Here is a 24,721-nt window from a genome sequence, read left to right as displayed (position 1 = left end):
TTTTGGGGATAATTGCAAAAATGTCAATGAGGTGTAACCGGTCTGTGTCAATTGGTGTAACTAGTATTTTTTTTTAAAAAAAATGAAAATATACATATATTCATAAAAAATGTGGAATAAAATATAATCATCTATTTTAGTGTAATATGATTTTTTTACATACATTTTTACATAATTTGTCAAAGATTATTTAAATAACAGAGCTGTTTTCAGCATATGTCAGGACAAATATTACAAAAACGCATTCAAATTAACATTTAGAAATAACAAAAAAATATTTTCAAATGATTTTTTTTATTTTTTTGATGATTACGCTTACATGCCATCAAGGTGGATAAAATATTTCATTTTTCTCATTCTTTGGTGCAATTGGCGTTTACACCATTTGACATTTTCAAGTCCATTCAGTCTTAACTTTCATAAAAATGGTGCAAATGTAATTTTTTTTATTTAAAAAAAATAATAAAAGTTAATAGGCCTAGAAACTTAGTCAGCACCTAACATACCGTCTAAAACCTCCTGTTGTGTGGACGAAAGCAATGCCAGTTTGAAAAGCAGGTGGTTGTGGAGAAGCAAACAGGCAGGCAGAAGGAGAGGCAAGCAGTTTGTGGTTTTATAAAAGGTTTTATAAAAATTAATTTGCACTCATCAAAAATGGCAAACGTTCCAGGTCTCCTAAATTAAATAAAGGCATATGTCTGGCAAAAATCTATTTAGAAAAAGTTTTAAAAAGTATTGCATATTTTATCACTGATAAACTTTGTTGCAGTTTACATTGTCACTTTTTCCAAAACGTGCATGCTAACCTCCTAAACCTCCATCTATAGACCATTTCAAAAGATGTAAACAACACATGTCCAGAAGCACTTCCTGTTTCAGTTTTTTAAAACTAGATAAACGTTGGGATAAAATAAACCAACAGAACATATAAACCTGAATTAACTGAAGTTTAACAAACATCTTAAAGATAATGATATATGTGAAATACAAAAAAAAAAAAAAAAAAAAACGGTCACAAACTGTAACAGGAAGTGTTTCTGGACCAGTGTTGTTTACATCTTTTGAAATGGTCTATAATTTTAACTCCTGTTGGCAACCAAAACGTTCAAACATGGTAAGGAGCGTCACATTTCCTGCTGACATCAGAGGTATTCAGGCCAATCACAACGTAGCGATTAGCTGGCCAATCAGGGACACTTTTCACATCCGTGCGTTTCAGTTAAAAAGTAAAATCTGGAGCTACAAAAATGTATGGTATGTGGAAAATAATGTGTTTTTTAACCACCACACAAACACATTGTATAATAACAAAAACACAAAATAATGTTGTTTTTATAGCAATGAAATAGGTGCACTTTAAAGAATTTTATCCAGTCATAGGCTGTTACTGTAATATTTAAATGGTAACTTTTTCGTGAGGCGATGTACTTCAACAACGTATTTTCATACAATGACAATAATTTTTAGTTTGTATTTGTTTCTGTCTGCCGTAGTGATACCACTGAATTAAATTATCAGTGTTTTGTAGGAATTGATGTTTCAAGACACAGAGACTGAACTTTCAATCTCAAACAAACAATATCTTATACCCCAGAGCCCAAGCATTTTTACAAATCTGCATCATTGTTTGGTTGCAGTACTTACAAACCAGCATCCTGCATCCGAAGGAAAATCACATGCACATGGGACCTGCAGACTACATAAAAATATAATGTAATGTTAGGTTATGTAATATAACTTGAATAGAAATATAATATAATATAAATCTAACTTTATTTACTATATTTACAGTATTTGTCAACAATTCTAATGCATTTAAACATGCAACCTGATGTCAAAGTGTATTTTACCTGACAAATTATATTACGGTTATACTAACAAATAAAGAAGGAACAGCTACAAACAAATAAAAAACAATCCTATGCAATGCTAATGGGTAGTAATGTTATGTTTAAACGTCTTGTCGTTAAGTTTTGATGAACGTTAATGAACGTTTATCTTTCCTCGCCGACGGCCGCTGTTTACCACATGTCAACCCCAGCTGGCCTATGTTCTCGCGATATTAGGTTTAATCCTACATGCTCAACCTTCGTTCTCGCGAGATCTCGTCATCCGCCATCGCTGTAGCGATAGCGAGTGAGATCGAGAAACTCAAACCTGGGGGGGGAAGAGGGCGAGAATTGTCCGCGTTTGCCCTCAGCAAACCCATCCTAATATCTGTTGATGGCATCGCTCCCTAACCCAAACATGTCCAATCTCAAACCCGGCACCAAGAAGGACACCAAGATGCGGATCCGCGCATTTCCCGTGAGTATCATCTGTGATGAGTGCACCTCAGGCGGTAGCGGGGATCACTCGAGGGCCGAGGATCGGAAAGAGCGGCAGGCCACATCGGCTTTAGATGTTTTAAGTCAGAATTTTTAAGATTTACTGAGGCTCTGGAGCAAAAGACGATCGCAGTCATAATAGCTTTAGTGCGGATCTTGCAAAGGATATAAGCTTTATCCTGTTGCTCTTATTTTCTTGTAGTGTTGTGCTATGATGTTGTGTCTCTAGCTATCATAGGGCTTAGCAATGAGGATGGGTCCAGTATGAAAGAGGTTTTTTTTGTCTAATTAGTACACCTCTGTCACTTGTCATAGTTGGCCGGTGCTGTATTGTATCTAAAATGTACATTTGTTGTTTTTGGACGTCCTATTGTGCCTTACAAACTCAAACATTTCGTTTTCTGTTATGTTTGTAACAATGTTGTTGCGAATTCTTCCAAACCTAGCTGACATAGATACTATTTTGTTTAAGGTTACATTTACTTAACTTACAGTGTTCTTCAGTTGAATTAGTTAATAACTATAAAATGATCATTACAAGGTCCTGTCACATACTAGCCTACTAATAGTTATAATTGTCTGTCATGTTTTGAGTAACATAAACATGTATAAAACATGTATATAACATCAGTGACATATAAGCTAAAATATAATGAGATGCATACATTGCTAAAATACAATGCGATGCACACCTGTAAAACTTCTCATAACAGGATTTTATTGTTGACACTTTAAACCCATTCAGAGTTCTTCATTTGACTTTGGGGGATTGAAGCATCACTTATACAATTTGGTTAAAGGGAACTTTTAGGGTGTGTAATGTGTGTCTTCTTTTTTGGGGGTTACTTTTTGGATTCTGTACCCTTTTCAACTTTTCCTTTGAACGGGTGTGCCAGCCTATGTAGGTACATTTTAAAGATAAAATGAATCATTTTATTCTGGTTGGGTCAGGACAAGTACTGGCTCAACCGGGCCAGCAAAGCAATGCTTAACTAGTGATACCTGCTCTCTAATGACTGCTGTTGTGTAGTTTGTTGGTTTTATAATGGTTATTGTTAAATTAAGGTGTTGTTTTAGTGGTTGGTGTTTGTGCTAATGGATGATATTGTGTAGTTTGTTGGTGTTTTGTGTGTTATTGTCAGGTGAAGGTGTTTTATTATTAGTGGTTGTTGTTTGGAATAATGGATGATATTGTGTAGTTTGTTGGTGTTTTGTGTGTTATTGTCAGGTGAAGGTGTTTTATTATTAGTGGTTGGTGTTTGGAATAATTGATGATATTATGTAGTTTGTTGGTGTTTTGTGTGTTATTGTCAGGTGAAGGTGTTGTATTGGTGTTTGAAATAATTGATGATATTGTGTCGTTTGTTGGTGTTTTGTGTGTTATTGTCAGGTGAAGGTGTTGTATTAGTGGTTTGTGTTTGGAATAATGGATGATATTGTGTCGTTTGTTGGTGATGTTGGTGTTGTGTGGGTTATTGTCAGGTGAAAGTTAGGGTTCTAATGGTATACCTGTATGGCGGTTTACCACGACATTAACATGCACTATTATCATACCGTAAACCAGGGATGGGCAACTGGCGGCCCGATGGCCGCACACGGCCCGGGATAAATTCTAATACGGCCCCCTGGACCATATTATACTTAATCAAATACTTTTAAAATTATGATTTTTGTATTAGGACGTAAATACTCCCAACCAGGAGGGGGCGCTAGGTCCCGCGGATCCTCACAGTAAGCATAGTCCAGTGTTTGGGCTTATGTGAAGAAGAGATCTTCACGGAGTCCGTAAACCCGAGGTCCGACCCAAGACCCGATCAGGTTCGGGTCTAAAAGTTTCACGCATGCCCCGGACACGGGTCTGGTACAATAATCCGGTCTCGGGTTATTTAAAATGAATGTGTTTTTGCCGAACGGACCTGAGAAGCCCTGAACTCTCGCATGTGTGTGTGTGTTAATGTCCTTTTCAAACCTCTCCTCTGTTTGCAAGAGCGCTTGCGACATTGTGTGGCTGGCGATAGGTTAATTTTCGTTCAGACAGACATGTCAGATATCTTTAAATGTACGTTTTAGCGGCTACCTTGGTGTCATCGTCATATAAACAAATGGAGCAGCTTGCCAAATTTGCTGCGAGGCCACCGGGGCTGCACACTGCACATACGTGAGTTCACATTTGGGTCCAGCCGGGTTAAAACCAATGCCAGTGGTTTGGGTGACGGGTCGTACTCGGGCCAGAATTGCTCTCAGATTTAAAAGGTAAAATACATTGTTATTAACATTTTTTATATATATTTTGTTTTGAATTTATGTGTTATTTATTTCAAATAATTTTGTTCTCTAAGGGCGGGATGAGAAACTCCTCTATACTAATTTAAAAGTGCCTTGCTTGTTACAGATGTTAAAGCAATGCAGCCAATGCAGTTAAGAAGTTTTATCTGAAATGCTTGTCCACTGAAAATAAAGTTATGTTTTAGAATGAGCATAATTGCTAAGTTTTATAGTTAAAATCTTAAAAGACAGGTTTCTTAATAAAGGAAATTAAGAATGATGTAAATTGTGCGTATGGTTCTGGCCCCCTTGGTATAAAGGAGAAAAATGCTGGCCCTCGGCATTAAAGCAACACTATGTAGTTTCCATGTAAAAATGACTTACAGCTCCCCCATGTGGTTGAAAAGTGCAACAGTGCCTGGTATCAGACACTCTTTTCCAGGCAGGGGGATGGGCGGGGCTGTGTGCTCTACCCTCCACCTCGACTTTCAGAGTGTGCTTGTAGCAGCTAGGAGGCTGCTCAGGTTGCAGCAGCAGTAGAATTTGTCTAGTTAAGAGTTGTTCTATCACTGAAATAATTTTAGAGACATTATTTAAAGGTTGAAAATCTACATAGTGTTGCTTTAACAAAGTTGCCCATCCCTGCCGTAAACAAATGGAAAATGAAAGCAGATCTCACCTGTGCTACTGCACATATATGCAACTTCATTCCACGTGACTGTTTAGACTCCACTCATTCATATACAGCTGAGAAAATATGTCAGAACCAGAGGCTTCAAACTCTTATCTATATCCTTTGCCAAAAAAGTTAAAATCTGCAATATTATCATACTTTTGGTATCCAAAAATGGCCCTGCATGTTTTGCTCTCCCATATATGCCATTTATGCCTTACAATTAACTCTGCAGAGAATCAATAAAAGTCTTTTTAGAGCAGTTTATTTCTGATAACAAGCTCAATAAACAATAAATAGATAATAGATTTATTTTGTTAAAATGATAGCTAAAGTGTATCAAAAACTATACTGCGCTACATAAAATGTGTCCTAATAATGTATACAATCTTAACTACAGATTGGCTACAAAACCTGCCTTCACATAGCGGTGATCCATGATGGCCGTCTCGTCTCAAGGAAAACATTTGTTATTTTCTACAAGGTATTTGATTCAATTTAGCCACTAGTCAGACCATTAAACAAACACAAACCGGAAGTTAAGTTCCAACCAGACGGTTAACCGTGACATCACATGTGCGTCTGATGAAACCGTATATACCGTGAAACCATGATATTTTTAAAGCTGATGGATGGTAATGTGTAGTTCGTCTGTGAGTTTACTCTGATAATGCTTAATAAACTAATAAGGTTATTTAATCGTAAAACACGCGTAAAACAGTTTTAGTTTATTGGGGAAAAGGTCATAAGAGGCTAAAGGAAAATCCGATTGGCACAGGTAGATATGCACATTACAACTTTCACATTGCCCTGATTTCACATTGCATGTAAATGGCTTAACCAGCTTTTTTGTTCATGTAACCAGCTTTTTTTGCTCTTTTCTTGTAAAGTCTGTTTTGGACTGGTGGTGCTGACAGAAAAACAAGAAAAACTTGTTAAATATACAGGTTCTGCAGACATGAGAAGAGATATTATACAGTTTCATTTTTGACATATTTACAGCCGGCTTTTTGATTGACAAGGCGGCTATAGGGGGTGACATCACTGCCTGTGAGATAGCTGGGAAAGTTTTTTGCACTGCCGGTTTTTTCATTTGCATGAAAACTTATAAAACTGGTTTCTGTAATAAACAGTTTTTTGATAGATATCCGTATATTTTGCATATGTAACGCACTCAGTGATGTTTGTGTGTGTTTTTTTTCTTTATTTACTGCAACACTTTTTGCATTTGGTTCTTAGTAAGCCCCATGCAGATCAGAAAATGGGCATTGCAGAATTTTTGTTTTTTTAGTAGTGCTCCTATAAATTGAATAAGGTCAAGTGTTCAGTAGGGGTGTAACGATACATCGTGCGATTCTGTGTGCTATGAATTATGGTGACATGCTGCTACATCCAAATCCCAGATGGCGCTCTCGTGTAGAAACTCAATATGCGCCACAGAAGAAGTACCATTACACCAGCAGCTCCAGGAAATGTATTAAACATACTTATATCGCTGTTCTTCAAACATTTACAGGTATTTTCATGATAATAAAGAATATATTTAATGATTATGTTTGACGAGTGTTGCTTTTTCAAATGCATGTTATAAACGACTCAAACTGTAATTTTAGATTGATAAGGGCTTGATCAAATAGCCGTTGGGCTATGCATAATATCGCCACTGCGATTCAGAATCGATACTGAACTGGTATTATAGTGTGTATTGTGAAATATCGTTACAACCCTAGTAGTGATGCACCGATGTATCGGGCGCCGATATTTATCGGCAGATTTTTGATGAATTTGAAACCATCGGCATATCGGCAACAGCACTAGAAAGGCCGATACCGATTGTTTATTAATTAAGCGCATAAAGGCAATGAGTTGGGTGTCTGTTGCGTAATCCAGCATTTTTTTACAATAATTATCAAAATAATTAAATACTTCCCAAAACAAAATAAGTTGTATAAATTATAGTTTGTCAGACGTGCGATGAGGGAAAAAATAATAAATCACATAGTAAATCACGCAAGATTACTCATTCCCGTGATCCATGCGGTCTAGAGTATTTCGGGAAAATGTCTGCGGTCTGGGCTTTCTTCAAAATCTGGGATAAAGACAAAAAAATCGGCATTTGCAACAAGTGTTCTGCAGAAATATCAAGAGGAGGTAGTATTGTATACAAGTGTTTAATATCGGTATCGGCCAGAAGTTGTCTGTTTAAATCGGTATCGGCCCAAAAAAATCCTATTGGTGCATCCCTAACCCCTAGTGTTCAGAAATGAGAATTTTTCAGACCTACAGAAATGTTTATCTAAAGATTTTACATTTTAATACTTTTCTTGGAAAACCCCTTTCCCATACAACTTCTAAGAGTCAGACACCTGCCAAAAAGTCAACAAACATGGCTCACTCGCAGGTACAGTGAGAAAGATATTTTTCGTGTTCAGATAAGTTGTCTTTATTCTTGAGATCTGACATGTCTTACCCTGCCATAGGAATTCATCAGTAATCTCACAGCTGTCTTAACATCTTTCTCATAGCTTTACCCTCCCAACGGCCTCAATGTGCTCAGTGCTGATACACCCCACCTGTCATCAACCCTCTGTTTTCATAGTGCTCAACTCAAAAATGCCATCGCTTTAATGTTTTTTTTACAATTCTCAGTATTTTACTCTGCAACAAACAGTAACTGTCTCACCTGTCTCACCTTCTTTTAATCCTTTTAGTAATTGTTAGATAATTTGATCGTAAACTGTAACACATTTATTTGTCTGTACTTATAGTGACACACCATGGGTTGTTCCCACAAAGCAAACAATTAGCCCAATCTAATCTAAAGTCAATAAAGTGGACGAGATCTTCCCACAATTCAATTATTTTTATTTACCATATAGGTGCAGTTTAATGCTCCTTTATTCATATTGTTTATTATTGTGTGCATGATGTTATGTTGCTCTGACCGCTGTCAAACACCACTGTGTCCTCTGAGGGTTATGTTTATATCCAACACAATACTTGGCAACTCCCTGTATTGTCTGTCTGAGAGTAGATTATATAATGAAAAATGCATGCAACATATCAATCAGAACTAGGGATGCACCGATAGGATTTTTTTTGGGCCGATACCGATTTAAACAGACAACTTCTGGCCGATACCGATATTTAACACTTGTATACAATACTATACAGTTGGTCTATTAGCTAGTTTATTTCTGCATCAAATTATTTTTACTGAACATGGATTGGATCTAATTAACATTCAACTGACCAACATAATAAGAGTGGCAAAAATTAAGCTAAAACAAATATAATATGACAGCATGACAACCTTCAAAGGTGGTTTTTGCATTTAATTTATTAACAACATTAACTCATTTCTTACATATAATGGATGTCTTTATGCATTTAATTAATAAACAATCGGTATCGGCCTTTCTCGTGCTATTGCCGATATGCCGATGGTTTCAAATTCATCAAAAATCGGCCGATAAATATCGGCGGCCGATACATCGGTGCATCACTAATCAGAACACATTTCTTGGTGCTTGTGAAATACTTAAAAACCCTTAGCTCTTAGTATTTAACTAATCAACAATTAAAAACTAGTGCTTTTACTGGTCATCTAGTCTGTGCAGAACCACTATTCAAGTCGATAACAACACATTAGCACATCCTTAATAACGCTTATGCCTTCTGATCAGATACAGGCTTGTTTGCAGTGTCTGTGTTTGACCCAGTACACCCGTCTTCCATCAAATTGGCAGATTTATAACTGAGCCGGAGCGGCTTTTGTGTCACCGTGACGTGAATAATAACTAACTGGAGCTAGGTCTCAGTGCTTTTTTGCCAAAGTGTAATGTTTTGACGTGTGTAATTCACATACATGATTAGCTACGAATTGCCGGTCACACTTATTTATAGTAAGATTGGCTTTGCTGAGTCACTTGCACTTGTAGCTCCAGAGTCGAGCCGTAAAAAGAAATCGATTTTTGTTTGTCCAGCATCTACCAAGGGTTAATAATGAAGAGCAACCTGTGGTGTTATTCACACATTAAACACCACTGTTATAGATTTTTTTTGTAAAGGTCACGTATTTCTGTGTGTACACAAAGGTTTTCCTCCCCTGTTATGGGATTTAGGTTTGTGCAGAAAGACTTGAGTCAGATGTTGCATAATACCCATCTAATAAATAAGCATAGGTTAACATGTTATTATATAGTCCTCTGGTTTGTTTGGTTTTGGGTTAGTCAGTCGCTGTATTGTGTGGACAGATGCTTTGGTTTAATGACTAAACTTCGTATGAGGAAATGCGAAGCAAATTTTTTTGGACGTGAGCAATCGGACCTATCACTGCACTTGTGGTTCGCGTAGAACAGATGCGCAGTTGCATTTTTGCAGAGGTGCACATCAGGTTATGCAGATCTACGTGCAGCCTACGCCGTAGATCGTACATGGGACCATAAATTGTGCTTTGGACCACTTATTTAAAATCAGTGCACTTGCTGGAGAAATGTCCATTTGTGATTTTGCATCAAAGTTGAGGCTTTGCTATATCCCTAAACATTGTTTTTAAAATCACTTGAACATGCCTGCCTAAATGACGAATGCTCAATTTTTGACGATTGTATGATTTGTTTGTTTTATAGATGACCATGGATGAGAAGTATGTCAATAACATCTGGGATCTTCTGAAGAATGCCATTCAGGAGATCCAGAGGAAGAACAACAGCGGGCTGAGCTTCGAGGAGCTATACAGGAACGCATACACCATGGTGCTTCACAAACATGGGGAGAAGCTCTACACAGGCCTGAGGGAGGTGGTGACCGAACACCTCATCAACAAAGTATGACCTCCCTTTTTGATTTTCATATTCAGCTCTATACGGTTCAGGTAGATCAGATCTGGAGAAGATGGGGTTTCACAGCTATATTAGCATCAGAAGCTGATGGCTGTAATTTCGTTGTACTTGTACAATGAACAATACAGCTTCATCATCATTTAACTTAGTAGATAGTAGAAATATTTTAAAATATAGATCCTTATGTCTGTGCACAGATATATTTATAAAGACATTAAGCAGCATTTTCCATACAGCAATTTTTGTTTAAAGAGTGTCCGAATGATGAAAAATCACGCTTTACACACAGCATCTCATGGCATTTTGAATTTAATTTGAGCTGATGGATTTGAGTAAAGATAATTTTATATATGCATATTACACAGTGATACTCTGGGACATATTTCAGACTGCCCTGTATGTAGATGGAGTTATAATGAAGACTCCAAGGGTTTGCAGCTTTGGTTAATGATGTCAGTGGAGATGCAGAAGCAGGTGTTGGCTCATCCTAAAGGAGTTATTGGGATAAAGTCACTTTACACACATGTGCAATAAATGCTTTGCCTTTTTACCTGTTCACAGGTACGAGAGGATGTACTGCACTCATTAAACAACAATTTCCTGCAAACTTTAAACCAAGCATGGAACGATCATCAGACGGCCATGGTCATGATCAGAGATATCTTAATGTATATGGTAGGTTGTTTATCTGAACGTTTGATCTTTTTATGATCAAAGCGTAAATATGATGAACATTATTTTGAAATATAACAAATGTGTGGACTTCAGTTGTAATGCTCACTTGACAAACCATAGAGAATAACTGCAAATTTTAAATTAAAATAAACATAGGATTCAGAGATGGGAAGTGACGAAATATAAATACTTTGTTACTGTACATAATTAGATTTTTCTGGTATCTGTACTTTACTTTTTATTAAATACAATTTTTAAATATTAAATATGTATTTTTCTAACAACTTTTTACTTTTACTCTTTACATTTTCCGCAAATATCTGTACTTTTTACTAATAAAATTTTTAAACCAGGCTCTTTAGTTTGGTTTTAATTTGTATTTTTTTATTAAAAAAGTCAGATTGAGACTTTTTGGATCGTTAACTCTGTACTGTACTAGTCCATTTATAATAAACAAACTACAAGTGAATACAGCCAAATTTGCATCTAATAATGTCATTATAATCACCACTAATGTCATGTGCATACTATTGACATAGCACTGGACTAATAACTTATAGGATAAATAAAATAGCTAAGGCGGATAACCACAGATCTTTCTCAGTCAATGAATTTTCCCCTGAAATGTTATGTTTAAATATACAGATAAGCATGTTTTGGTTAATTTAGAAGAAATCTGTTACATATTTAAACAGATGAAGGGGAGTAGGCTTAAAACAAACACAATCTAACTGTGTATTTTTGTAGGGGTTTTTTTCATTGGACTAAAGTAAGACATGAAACATGAACAAAATAACCCAAGATCTCAAAACTTCATGAAAAAAGTGTCCTTAGTAACTTCATAATTTTGCTAGTTAATGCTAAAGAAGCCAATGGTCTTTGTGAACTGATTATTTTGAAGAAATCTATTGAGTATTTCATGACTGTAAGGGAATTTGGTAAGGAAGTCAGAGTTGTCTTAAAGGGATAGTTCACCCAAAATAGGAAAATTCTGTCATCATTTACTCATTCCCATGTTGTTACAAACCGGTCTACATTTCTTTGTTCTGAATAACATGAAGGAAGATATTTTGAGGAATGTTTGTAACCTAACCATTCATAAGCCCCATTCACTTAAAAAAATACAGTGGAAGTAAATGGGGCTCACGGATGGTTTCGTTACAAACATTTCTCAAAATATCTTCCTTCATTCCATTTACATTTAGGCATTTAGCAGACATTTATCTTCCTTCATGTTATTCAGAACAAAAAAAATGTGGACAGGTTTGTAACAACATGAGAGTGAGTAAAATGATGAAAGAATTTTCATTTTTGGGTGAACTATCCCTTTAACATATGTAACGATTTGTTTAAAAAAATCTTAAAAATAAATTATTATGAGAAGTGCCTTCTGTCACAGACAAGAAATGAGGAATAATCTTTTTTTTTACTTTATTAAATGTTAGAGCTGGTACTTGTTTATGTTTACTTGAGTAAAAAAGTATAGTCAATACTTTAAATTTTAAACATGAGTATCTGTACTTCTACTTGAGTAAAGGATGTGTGTACTTTTCCCATCTCTGATAGGATTCGATCTAGGGCTGAATAACGATTAATCTCAACTAATCGTTTGCAGAATAAAAGTTATACAAATTATAAATATGTCTGTATTATAAACATGCATGTTTGACTTTGTATGATCTTTCAAGAGGTTATAACTCTTTGTAAATAATTTCTGTCTCTTTATGTCTCTCTTTTTATAGGACCGTGTGTATGTTCAGCAAAATAATGTGGAGAACGTCTATAATCTTGGCTTGATCATCTTTAGAGATCAGGTGGTGCGGTACGGCTGCATCAGAGATCACCTTAGACAAACTCTACTGGACATGATCGCACGAGAGCGCAGGGGAGAAGTGGTCGACAGGTCTGTCTCGTCTGTCAATGTAATATTAAAGGAACACGCCCACATTTTTATGAATTTAGCTTATTCACCGTATCCCCCAGAGTTAGATAAGTCCATACATACCTTTCTCATCTCTGTGCGTGCTGTAAGTCTGTCTGACGCCGCCCATGCTAGCTTAGCTTAGCACAAAGACTGGAAGTGAATGGCTTCAGCTAGCATACTGCTCCCAATAAGTGACAAAATAATGCGAACATTTTCCTATTTATGTGTTGTGATTTGTATAGTCAAATAACAAGGTCATATGAGACACAGCCATCTTTAACAGTATACATACTGGGAACTATATTGTCAGGAGGTGAAGCTCTGCTACTTGGGCGGAGTGATTTGCTCGCAGGACCCGAGAAGCCCCCTGGTGAGGAGCAGAGAGTTCGGTCAGAGTTGTGCAAATCACTCCGCCCAAGTAGCAGTGCTTCGCCTTCTGAGAATTTAGTTCCCTGTATGTATACTGTTAAAAGATGGATGTGTCTCATATGACCTTGTTATTTGTACACGATGTGACTATACAAATCACAACACATAAATGGGAAAATGTTCACATTATTTTGTCACTTATTGTGAGCATTATGCTAGCTGGAGCCATTCACTTCCAGTCTTTGTGCTAAGCTAAGCTAGCGGGGGCTGCGTCAGACAGAGTTACAGCACGCACGGAGAGATATGGTGAATAAGCTAAATTCCCAAAATGTGGGCATGTTCCTTTAAAGGGGACATTTCACAAGACTTTTTTAAGATGTCAAATTAATGTTTTGGTATCCCCAGAGTACGTATGTGAAGTTCTAGCTCAAAATATCATATAGATAATTTATTATAACATGTTAAAATTGCCACTTGTGTCATTTTGGGTGTGTCCTGTTAAATGCAAATGAGCTGATCTCTGCAATAAATGGCAGTGCTGTGGTTGGATAGTGCAGATTAAGGGGCAGTATTATCCCCTTCTGACATCATAAGGAGAGCCAAATTTCAATTACCTATTTTTTTCACATGCTCCTAGTTACTGGTTTGTTCTTTTTTACATTTTCTATGTTGATAGCATCAATAGGGACCCAATTATAGCACATACACAAGGAAAAAGTTAGATTTTCATGATATGTCCCCTTTAAAAGAAACTATGTACTTGCCCCTGATCACATACAAAATTCCTGTCCATGTAGTTGTAGAGGAATAAACGTTCCTAACATTTGTGATTATAGGGGGGCCATCAGAAACGCCTGTCAGATGCTGATGGTTTTGGGCTTAGAAGGACGTTCGGTCTACGAGGAAGATTTTGAAATCCCTTTCTTAAACATGTCTGCCGAGTTCTTTCAGGTGGGTGATATCAGCTTTCAAACAAACCATTTGAATGTCATTGCTGAGGACACAGGTGCAGGTCTGGATGAAGCACGAATGAGATGTTCCTGTCACTTGGCTGAAAGCTTCACTTGCTATGCAGTTGTTCCAAACACAAAAGCTTAATCGGCTGTTATATGCGGTTTCATGGTCACATCACTGGATTACCATTTGATTACATTACATTACATTATACTGCTCCATCAGCACATGAATAATGCATAGACATCTCTCATATTTGCTTGAATATTTAAATTGGCAGGGCGTCCAAACGCGAACAGTTAATAAACTTTCATAACGGTGCCGCACTGGGTCGATCGGGGAATTGACGGAGCATCGTTCACGCTGGCCATTAGGCTATCCTTATTGTCGAGCCCTGCAATATCTGTTCAGCAGCTGATAAAATGTTTTATGAAATATATTAGTATATCATATAATTTAAATGATGTCATGACGATTGTATTTTAAAATACAAATAAATTAGTTAAAAGTTCTAGGGCTGCAACAACTAAATGATAAAGTCAGTAATAATCGTTTATGAAAAATCAATTATGGCAAAAAAAACGATGTCATTATCGATTAGTTGGTTTGTGACATTACTTTCCCACCGTAGCACACAGATGATGCAGGTTAAAAGCACAAGAGAACTTAATCTTATATAAGTGCGTTATGTTTTCATAAATATAATAATGAACCACAAACTGGACATTCGTTTTAAAGGGGAAATCCAGAGGTATATCACGCAAGTATAATGCTGGTTACACTCCAAAATAATTTTTTACATCTTATAAGATTTTCAAAATGTAATAGACCACAAACATGAGGATAAAAAATCCTAGATTTAACCGTTTTGCTTTTAAATTGTGTGGTGTGCCATAATGTGTCAAAGACAGCAGACCACACACGAACAGATTTTCAACCAGAGTCTCGACTGTGAACACAGGCAATCTTGCAAAATCTCGCGAGACTTCAGAATAAGCATGGCGGACGATATGCAGGAAGAAAATTCAATGATAGTGTTTGGAATGACTTTCACAGAAAATTAAGGCTTTGGGTGAAGTTGTGGAGACAGCGGGAACATGGTATGTACATGTTCGCTTTGCATCAACTTCACTTTGTACTGCGGCAAGACTTCCGTCTTCCATTAACTTCGCTTTCTGATTGGATATTGTTTCGTTTCACGTGATTATCACAAGATCGTGCACGCATTTGTCCTCGAGGTTCCCTCCACACATCATGATTTCTGATCGTAAATATTAAACTTGTTTAATATAAAATATAAGCACACAGATGATGTTTAATATAAATATTACACTTGTTTAATATTTATGATTCACGATCAGAGCGGCTCCGACGTTCTTCCGATCAGGTTCGGACACTCTTAACACACCTCACACTGATAAGATAATCTGTAGAACCATCAAGATAATCGGGACATATCTAGGATTGTTGGAAGGGGGGAAATCGGCCCAAAATCAACGCGATTGTCTTTTGGTGTGTACCCAGCATTCACGCAGGTATATCAGTGTCATATCATCTGGCTTATTAGCTTTGTTAATAACAAATAGTAATAATTTTGTTCGAAGAAAGTAAAATTTCCTCACCGGCACGAAGCTAAAGGGTGCAATTTAGTATGCATTGTTTATTTATATTTTGGACATTTAACTCTTTCGCCGCCAGCATTTTTCACGATTTTCACAAAAGTTTAATGCCTTCCAGAAAATGCTCCTTTTTAAATATATAAACATACAATATATGAAATAAAAGAACAGACCCTCTGCTTTCAAACGAAATAATCAGTTGCATCCTCTCTTCATGTGTTATGTTTTTATCACCTCTCAAATATGTGTAGGTTTATCAAAAACACCAAATTTTGAGCAAAAGCTGAGATAATTCCATTTTTGTGAAGGACTTTTGATAGAGATCAGATTCAGAGCGATCTTTAAAACATACACGGACATACAGCTGTTTGCCCTAAGGCAATACTTCTGGGATTAATAAATTGCGGAAGATAATAGCGGTATTGCAGATTGACGAGATAACTTGTCAATGGCAGGGAAAGAGTTAAAGAGGTTTTACGGTTTGATAACTGGACAAACTGTAAGTTTTAAAATGCCAAAATTAAAGAATATATTAGTAAAATGTTTGCACTTTTTAGGCCCAATCCCATTTCTCTGTCTTACCCCTACCCCTTAGTTTTGCAAGTTCAGGTGAGAGTAAGGCCCAATTGGGATAGCCCTTTCTCTCTCGTGAACATGCAAAACTAAGGGGAAGGGGTAAGACAGAGAAATGGGATTGGGCCTTAAAATGCACTTTTAAAGTGCACATGAATACCCTGATTTAGGGCTTAATTTAGTTTAGTAATAAGTGAAAAATGTAATTGAATAATTGTTAAACTTTTTTCTAAAAAACAAATATATATATATATATATATATATATATATATATATATATATATATATATATATAATATCGTCTGATTACTCGATTATCAAAATAATCAGTAGTTTTATGGGCCGTTTACTGGTTTCAAGGTATATCGAGGTTTTAAAGAGGCAAGGTTTTTGAAACCACTCTTTTTTGAAAGAATATTATAATTTAAAGGCTTTATTTTTACCTGGCATACATGTTGCTTAAAAATAACATTTATTGTGTCTAGTTGAAAAGTTGTTGTTTGTATACATAGGGGTGGGCGATAAACCGGTAGACAAAATTAACCGGTAGAAATTTGTCAACCGGTAGAGATTTTGGACTATCGTTTCTATCGAGGTTACGTGCCCACGTCACGCTCCTGTGCGTTTGGTCGTGAAAACGTAACGTTTGTACACGTATTTAAGCACTGCAGTTTTAAAACAAGTTATTTTAAGCCATTGAAACACAGACAACAGATCTGTATGCGCGCGTTCTTTCTGTGTGTCAGGAGCGGACAAGTCGCGCAACCGCTGCTCTTTCTGTCTGTGAGGAGCGCGCAAGTCGCGCGACCTCTGCTTATTAAGCTCGTGAGCATTTTTCCCGCTTTATTGGCCTTAAATACACATATGCGTCAAAATTCCCGTCTTTGCAAGCATCATCATAAACACGACCAGTAAGGTCTTAAGAGAAAGTAAACAGCTAAAAGAGAAAGCGCATGTGTAACAGTGTATTGGATCCGGACTTTGGTCTTAAAGGGGAAGTTACCTAATTTTGCTCCTGTCTGTCACTCGTGTTAATCAAACAGCATTGAGAAAAAAATCTCTCACTGCTCCTGATTAAATCACTTTTCTACCTTAAATAAAAATATATATAGGCCTATACATACATGCATAATTATTTATTATCATTCTTATTGACTGTGTATCTTCAGAGAGCTTGAGTTTTGTTTGTTTTTATCTTCTTTCTATGCTTGTATATGTTTTTTGTGAGAATTATGAACATTTCTATGGTATTAAAGATTTAAACCTTATTAAAACATAAAAAACTCTACCGTGATACATATCGTTATCATGATATAAAATTAATCCTATCGTGATAGAAGATTTTGGTCATATCGCCCACCCCTACGCAGACATTTGAAAATAACAAGTTTTAGTGTTGCAATGGCAATACCGCAACACAGTGAAACCGTGGTATTTTTGTTTAAGGTTATCATAACAGCAAAATATCATACCAGCCCATGCCTTGTTGCAGCCCTACTAAATTCATCCATTTATTCATTATTTAATTTTTTTTTTTATTAATGGTATTCTGGAGGTTTTACTATGTGTACATGTGTGTATAGATGGAGAGTCAGAAGTTTTTGGCGGAGAACAGCGCCAGCGTCTACATCAAGAAAGTGGAGGCTCGGATAAACGAGGAGATCGAGCGAGTGATGCACTGCCTGGACAAAACCACCGAGGAGCCTATTGTGAAGGTGGTGGAGAGAGAGCTCATCTCCAAACACATGAAGACCATCGTAGAGATGGAGAACTCTGGACTGGTCCATATGCTCAAGAACGGCAAAACAGAAGGTTCAGTTCTAATGTGTTAACGTATAACAATAAGCTTTGACCTCTTTAATGAGCCTTTAGTTCAAATATTAGTGGGTTAATCATAATATTTGAGAATAAGTGTTCTTTTAAGGTCAATATGGATGGTGGATAAACCAAATCACAATAGATATTTGGTTTCAATATATATATAAATGCATACTTTATGGATTAGGAGTTCAGACATAACCATTGTACTCTCTCTCTCTCTTTTATACACTTTCCCTCTCTCTCTTCAGACCTGGCGTGTATGTATAAGCTGTTTGGTCGAGTACCGAACGGACTAAAGACGATGTGCGAGTGTATGAGCTGGTATTTGAGGGAGCAAGGCAAAGCGCTGGTGTCAGAGGAGGGAGAGGGCAAAAATCCAGTCGACTACATCCAGGTACACTGGCGCTAACCCAACATGAGCCCTGTTTGTGGAAATGAAGTAGTAAAGAGTTTTAAATACTTTTGAGCTGCAGTATTGAAGATGTTCGATCAAGGGTCTTGACTCTTGACAGATCACTGCTTCAGTCCTACTTGAACTCACCTGACTCTTATTTTCTTGCAATGTCAAGATGGTTAGATGTTTCAGGTGTTTAATCAGTTAAAACTAAACTCTACAGGACTTTAGGAGCAGGACTATAATAAATAATAAAGGCCTCTAAATTTGTATATATTAAAATATATATAGTAGTAAATCTTTTCAGAGTTTTAATAGTTTTTTTTTCTGTGTAAATCTCAGGGTTTATTGGACTTGAAGTCGCGTTTCGACCGGTTTCTGCAGGAGTCCTTCAACGACGACAGGCTTTTCAAACAAACTATTGCCGGAGACTTTGAGTATTTCCTCAACCTCAACTCCAGGTCGCCCGAGTACCTCTCGCTCTTTATTGACGACAAACTCAAGAAAGGAGTCAAGGGGGTAAGAGATGTGAAATATTGACATGAGATTCAAATAAACCTGAAGTTATGTGAAAAAACTATATATGGAGTAGGGATGCTAAACAATTAATCGCGATTAATCGTTAGCAGAATAAAAGTTTTTGTTTACATCATATATGTGTGTGAACTGTGTATAATAAATTTGTATAAATAAATGTACACACATGCATGTATGTTTTAGAAATGTTTACATGTGTATATACATTTGTATATTTATGTATAATTTATATTATATATAAATACTTAATATATATATATTTTTTTCTTAAAATTATACATGAATGTGTTCATATTTATATATATATATACATATTTATTATACACAGTTTACACACATATGTGATGTAAACAAAAACTTTTATTCTGCTAACGATTAATCGCGATTAATTGTTTAGCATCCCTAATATGGAGTAACATGAACAGCAGAGACGTGTTGTGTGGCACAACAAAAATACACTATAGGGATTTTCACACTGGAAATAGTTAACCGCGGGTTATTCTAAACCCCAGGTTAACCTCACAAATCCTCAGCAAACACTCAAATCTTGTGGAAAGCCATCCTTGAACATTTAAATCTGTAATAGCTGCAAAGGGTGGACCAACTTCACATAAATGTCGATGTGATGTCTTTAAAGTCCCTGTTGATGTAATGCTAAAGGGAAAGTGAAAGAGACATGTTTGTTTAGTAAGAATCACATGCTCAAAATGTGACACCTGCATTTAACCAATCTCAGTGAGTCATGAACACATGCACTCAGGGCCATTTTTAGGCATAGGCAAACTAGAAAGGGAGGTAGTGTTATAGATAATCAAAAAACATTAAAATGTTTTCAAATTCTTTGTAAATAAATTTCAAGGCGTAAGACTCAAACTGTCAACTCTTGGATTATAAACCCAACTCTCTTACCATTATGCTACAACTGCCCTCGTATTTGATAGCATAATTTCACTATTGGCCAATCGGCATTTAGTATTCCAAAGAGCCATCTGAAAGGATGAACTAGTTAATACATGAACATCCACACAGCAACAACATGTGATAAGTCGATCTCTTATTTGTGTTTAGCTGACAGAACAGGAAGTGGAGTCTATCCTGGATAAAGCTATGGTGCTGTTCAGATTCATGCAGGAGAAAGACGTGTTTGAGCGCTACTACAAACAACATCTGGCTAGAAGACTTCTCACCAACAAGAGCGTCTCGGATGACTCTGAGAAAAACATGATCTCTAAACTAAAGGTTAACTGCATGTCCTTTACTGCCATCATTCGTCTACGTGTCCAACATATGTCTGTGACTTCTTTTTGTCTGTCTCTCACACACACATCCTCTCTTTCTTTCTTTCTGTCTCTCTCTCATAGACGGAGTGTGGTTGTCAGTTCACCTCTAAACTGGAGGGCATGTTCAGGGACATGAGCATCTCTAATACTACGATGGATGAATTTCGCCATCACCTGCAAACATCACAGGTGTGTTTGTGTGCAAATGCTTCTGACAATCTCTCAAAGACTTCTTGTTTCATATTTCTATATATAAATACACACATACATGTAAGAAAATTTTTATTTATATATACATTTGTTTGTGTATATATATTGTAAATTTAAGAAACATTTACATAAATAATTACATACAGTACACACACATATATTACGCAAACACAAACTTTTATTTTGTATGTGATTAATTGCTGATTAATCTTTTGACAGCCATATATATTAGGGTAAATATAATATTATGAATAACATGAAGCCTGACATTTCGTTCTCAGGTGTCTCTCTGTGGTGTTGACCTCACTGTGAGAGTTCTGACCACTGGTTATTGGCCCACGCAGTCGGCCACACCCAAATGCAACATCCCACCCTCTCCCCGTCACGCCTTTGAGGTCTTCAGAAGGTGAAAACTTTGATATATTAACATTGCATTTATGTTTTTAATTTTTGAGAGGCTTTATCCAAAGCGACTTGTATATGACACATTTCAATTTTTATATATGTGGCACATAATGTAAAGATCCTTGTGTGAAAAATAACTTTAATATCTTCAATATTGACTGAGTAAGGTCATGTCAAAGATTAAAATCAATTTGAAGTCAAATGTTGATGCTCAAAGTTTATTCATATTAATTTGAGATTAATAAAGTGTATTTCTAATGTGTGTTTGCTTATTTTAATGTTTAACCAAATTATTTTAAGAGTGCATTTTGTATGCAAATATCTCAAGATTTCTGAAATCTTCTTTACTGGGTTTTACATGATTTGTATTTCCTGTAGGTTTTATTTGGCTAAGCACAGCGGCAGACAGCTCACACTCCAGCATCACATGGGCTCCGCAGACCTCAACGCCACCTTCTACGGCGCTATAAAGAAGGTACAGCTAATCACATTTACTGTTGGAAATGCTAAATAAAAAACTTGTCCTAACCACCCGTAAAGTTATATGCTGTGTAGCTCCGCCTACAATTGAATCTCATTGGCCTAAAACCCTAGATTATATAGCTGTATAACATTAGATGTGCCCTGATTTCCATTTTATTGGGGAAGGAAAATGTTTATTACTGTTTATTAAACGGTTAGTTCCATTCCTCGATTCTGATTGGTCAATAGCTGTGGTTTATTTATGATAATACATAGCTATGACTGTTGTACTCAGTTATTCTGTGCAACACTGCACAGCACCCTTAACAATGTAAACAAATGTGAAACAGTCTGTCACTGTTCACAATTGCTCAGGGACTATTTTTCCACGGGAAGAAAAGACTTTTAGTAATTTTTCTTCATGAAAGCTGCGTTACATTTTATTTTTTGCTTTGTGTGGTAACTTTTTGATAGAAGCAATAAGGCTGTGCTGTATCATGACTAACTCACTGCTGAAGGGGTCGCATCGACTTCGTTTTACGTCATGCCTAACAACACCCTTCAGCCGTGACTTATTTCTCATGATAAAGCACAGCCTCTCCTACCTTATTGCTTACCTAAACCTTATCACATTTCACTATGTGTATTTTGCTGTTAACATGGTCAGAGTCGCATATTCACAAGTTTATATTAATTATTTTCCTGCCATTGACTAGTAATCTCGTAGATTAAGAGAAAATGCTTCCCTGCCAATGACGAGTTTTTACGGCAATCCATATTTCCGCTAATATCAGGGTTCCCACAGGTCCTTGAAATCTTTGAAAGTTTGTGAATCTGGGGAAAATATTTCAAGGCCCTGGGAAGTTTTTGAAAATCTACATACATTGGTACAGGTCATTGAAAGTGCTTAAATCTATTTTATGCAAGAAGTTTTCTGGAAAAAATATAAATTATTCCCCAGTAGTATAGGATAATATCAGAAAAGTTCTAGACTTTTTAAGCACACGTGCCAAACTATTTGCTTTTAATGCTTATATATTCTGTATGTGAAATCCTTTTTTGCATAGTTGTGTTTGACACATGAAAACGTCTCTGGTTATGTATGTAACTGTTGTTCCCTGAGAAGGGAACGAGACGCTGCGTCTCCCTTGCCATACTTCCTGCATCCCTGTAACGCTGTCTTTGGCAATATTTCAGATAGCGATATACTTTCTGGCTCCCGCATCACCATGTCTTTGTCGTTAAGGCTCACCATTGGTTGAATTTGATATACACATTCAGACGCATTACCCCTGGAGGCATCCCCAAAGTGTCACCGCAGTGACGCAGCGCGAGTTCCCTCAAAAGGGAACTGTAACAATGTATCTTAAAATGTAACACGATGTAACCTTGCTCTCACTTGAAATGTGTCCCCACATTTAGTCCTTGAATTTGAGGGTATTGGACCTGGAAAGTCCTTGAAAGGTCCTTGAATTTGAAGTTAACTAAGGTGTGGGAACCCTGTAGTATGCACAAGGTGATGCTCTTACACAACTTATAAAACACTGAAGCATCCACTGATCCAAAAACAGTCAAAACACTGTGTATGTTTCTCTAACAAAATTGTACAAAATTGCAATTATTTCAGTTTTTGCTCAAAATGTAGTATTTTTGAAGAAACCTACCCATATTTGAGAGGTGATAAAAGAGAACAAATGAAGATAGGATAAAACTTTTTGTTGTTGTTTTGGTTGTTTGAAAGCAGAGGGTCTGAGTATATTGTATGTTTATATATTTAAAGAAGAACGTTTTCAAGAAGGCATTAAACTTTTATGAAAATTATAAAAATGCTGGCTGGCGACTTTTAAAAAAAAGTTAATCTTAAAACTTTGATTAAGTGCAGGATAAGAATCTTTTTGGGATGGAGTTTATAAGTTGCTGTTAATTGATTTTCTGCAGGAGGATGGTTCAGATGTCGGTGTTGGAGGGGCTTTGCTAACGGGCTCAAACACACGGAAGCACATTCTGCAAGTCTCAACTTTCCAGATGACCATTCTCATGCTCTTTAACAACAGAGACAAATTTACCTTCGAGGTACAAACCTTCTACATTTACCCAGCACCCAAAATAAAGCTTTCACACCGCATTGTCCTGCTTTTAAATCAAATTCAGCATGACCCTTCTAACGTTTATTCCTGTTGGCCTTTGATCTTCAGGAGATCCAGCAGGAGACGGATATCCCTGAGAGGGAGTTAGTCCGGGGGCTGCAGTCTCTCGCGTGCGGGAAACCCACCCAGCGTGTGCTCACGAAAGAGCCCAAGAGTAAAGAGATCGAAAGCGGCCACGTGTTTACAGTCAACGACCAGTTTACCTCCAAACTGCACAGAGTCAAAATACAAACAGGTATAGTGCTGACACAAGGGGGCGCTGTTGACCCTTGCAAAATCATTTTCAATTATTATTTGGCAGTTTTTTTTCAGCTACTTCTGCTTATTTAACACAATGCTTATCTAATAATTTACAAAACAGGTTTCAAAATAAAGTTTGAATGAATCCTGCTTAAATTTCTCTGTACTTTAAATTTATCTGTTCGTAAGTCTGTGGATTAAAATGCGCTCCTGTGATCTGCAGTTGCTGCTAAGCAGGGCGAGTCGGATCCAGAACGCAAGGAGACGCGGCAGAAAGTGGACGACGACAGGAAGCATGAAATCGAGGCGGCCATCGTACGCATCATGAAATCCAGAAAGAAGATGCAGCACAATGTTTTGGTGGCAGAGGTGAGGGTTTTTTTATCAGTTACTAGTTGCATTGTAAATCCTAAATTGTGATTTCATATCTGAATATTTGGTTGTCTTCTGAAAGGTGACCCAGCAGCTGAGGGCACGGTTTTTGCCGAGTCCCGTGGTGATTAAAAAGCGAATTGAAGGACTTATAGAAAGAGAATATTTGGCTCGAACGCCGGAGGATCGTAAAGTGTACACATATGTCGCGTAGTGGATCTGCACGAATGAGAAAAGCAAAGGAAGGTAAAAGAAAGATTCTGGACTGCTCTTCGCATGAACTGGGACGTTCCTTTTTAAAAAAGACGGACTCTGGGTAGAGGATCTCATTTCAATGCGCAAACCAAGATCATAAAGCATACGGCCAGAAAATAAGAAATCCACGTGTTGTAGATGATTTTTAATTAGATCACTTTCAATCTCAGCTATGAATGGATCCAGCTTCACTGTTTTACCCTGGTAGAGATCAAATGAAAAGAATCCCTTGGGAAATGTGAATGCACTGCACATGTTGTTGTTTTTTTCCAATACTGTATAAAAAGCAAAATTATTAAAAACCCTAACAAAACAGCCAAATCATGGCTACGGAATAAGACAAAAAAAAATCTAATAAAAAATGTTGATATCGAA

General features: G+C 36.7%; 1 protein-coding gene across 1 annotated transcript; it reads left to right on the top strand.

Annotated features, from left to right (window-relative positions):
• The first annotated feature begins 2,103 nt into the window (after window positions 1-2,103).
• Window positions 2,104-24,721, top strand: cul3a (cullin 3a). Its single transcript, XM_065261985.1, has 16 exons — window positions 2,104-2,307; window positions 9,897-10,094; window positions 10,671-10,784; window positions 12,527-12,687; window positions 13,914-14,028; window positions 17,807-18,035; window positions 18,293-18,438; window positions 18,781-18,957; window positions 20,044-20,214; window positions 20,337-20,444; window positions 20,747-20,871; window positions 21,249-21,345; window positions 23,271-23,405; window positions 23,528-23,714; window positions 23,943-24,088; window positions 24,174-24,721. Exons 1-16 carry the CDS (start codon window positions 2,224-2,226, stop codon window positions 24,303-24,305), a joined length of 2,325 nt encoding a protein of 774 aa, XP_065118057.1. The 5' UTR covers window positions 2,104-2,223; the 3' UTR covers window positions 24,306-24,721.

Source organism: Paramisgurnus dabryanus, chromosome 6, assembly GCF_030506205.2.
Source record: "Paramisgurnus dabryanus chromosome 6, PD_genome_1.1, whole genome shotgun sequence".
NCBI lineage: Eukaryota > Metazoa > Chordata > Actinopteri > Cypriniformes > Cobitidae > Paramisgurnus > Paramisgurnus dabryanus.
The sequence above is the reverse complement of the archived record's forward strand: the minus strand, read 5'-3'. Positions and strand labels throughout refer to the sequence as shown.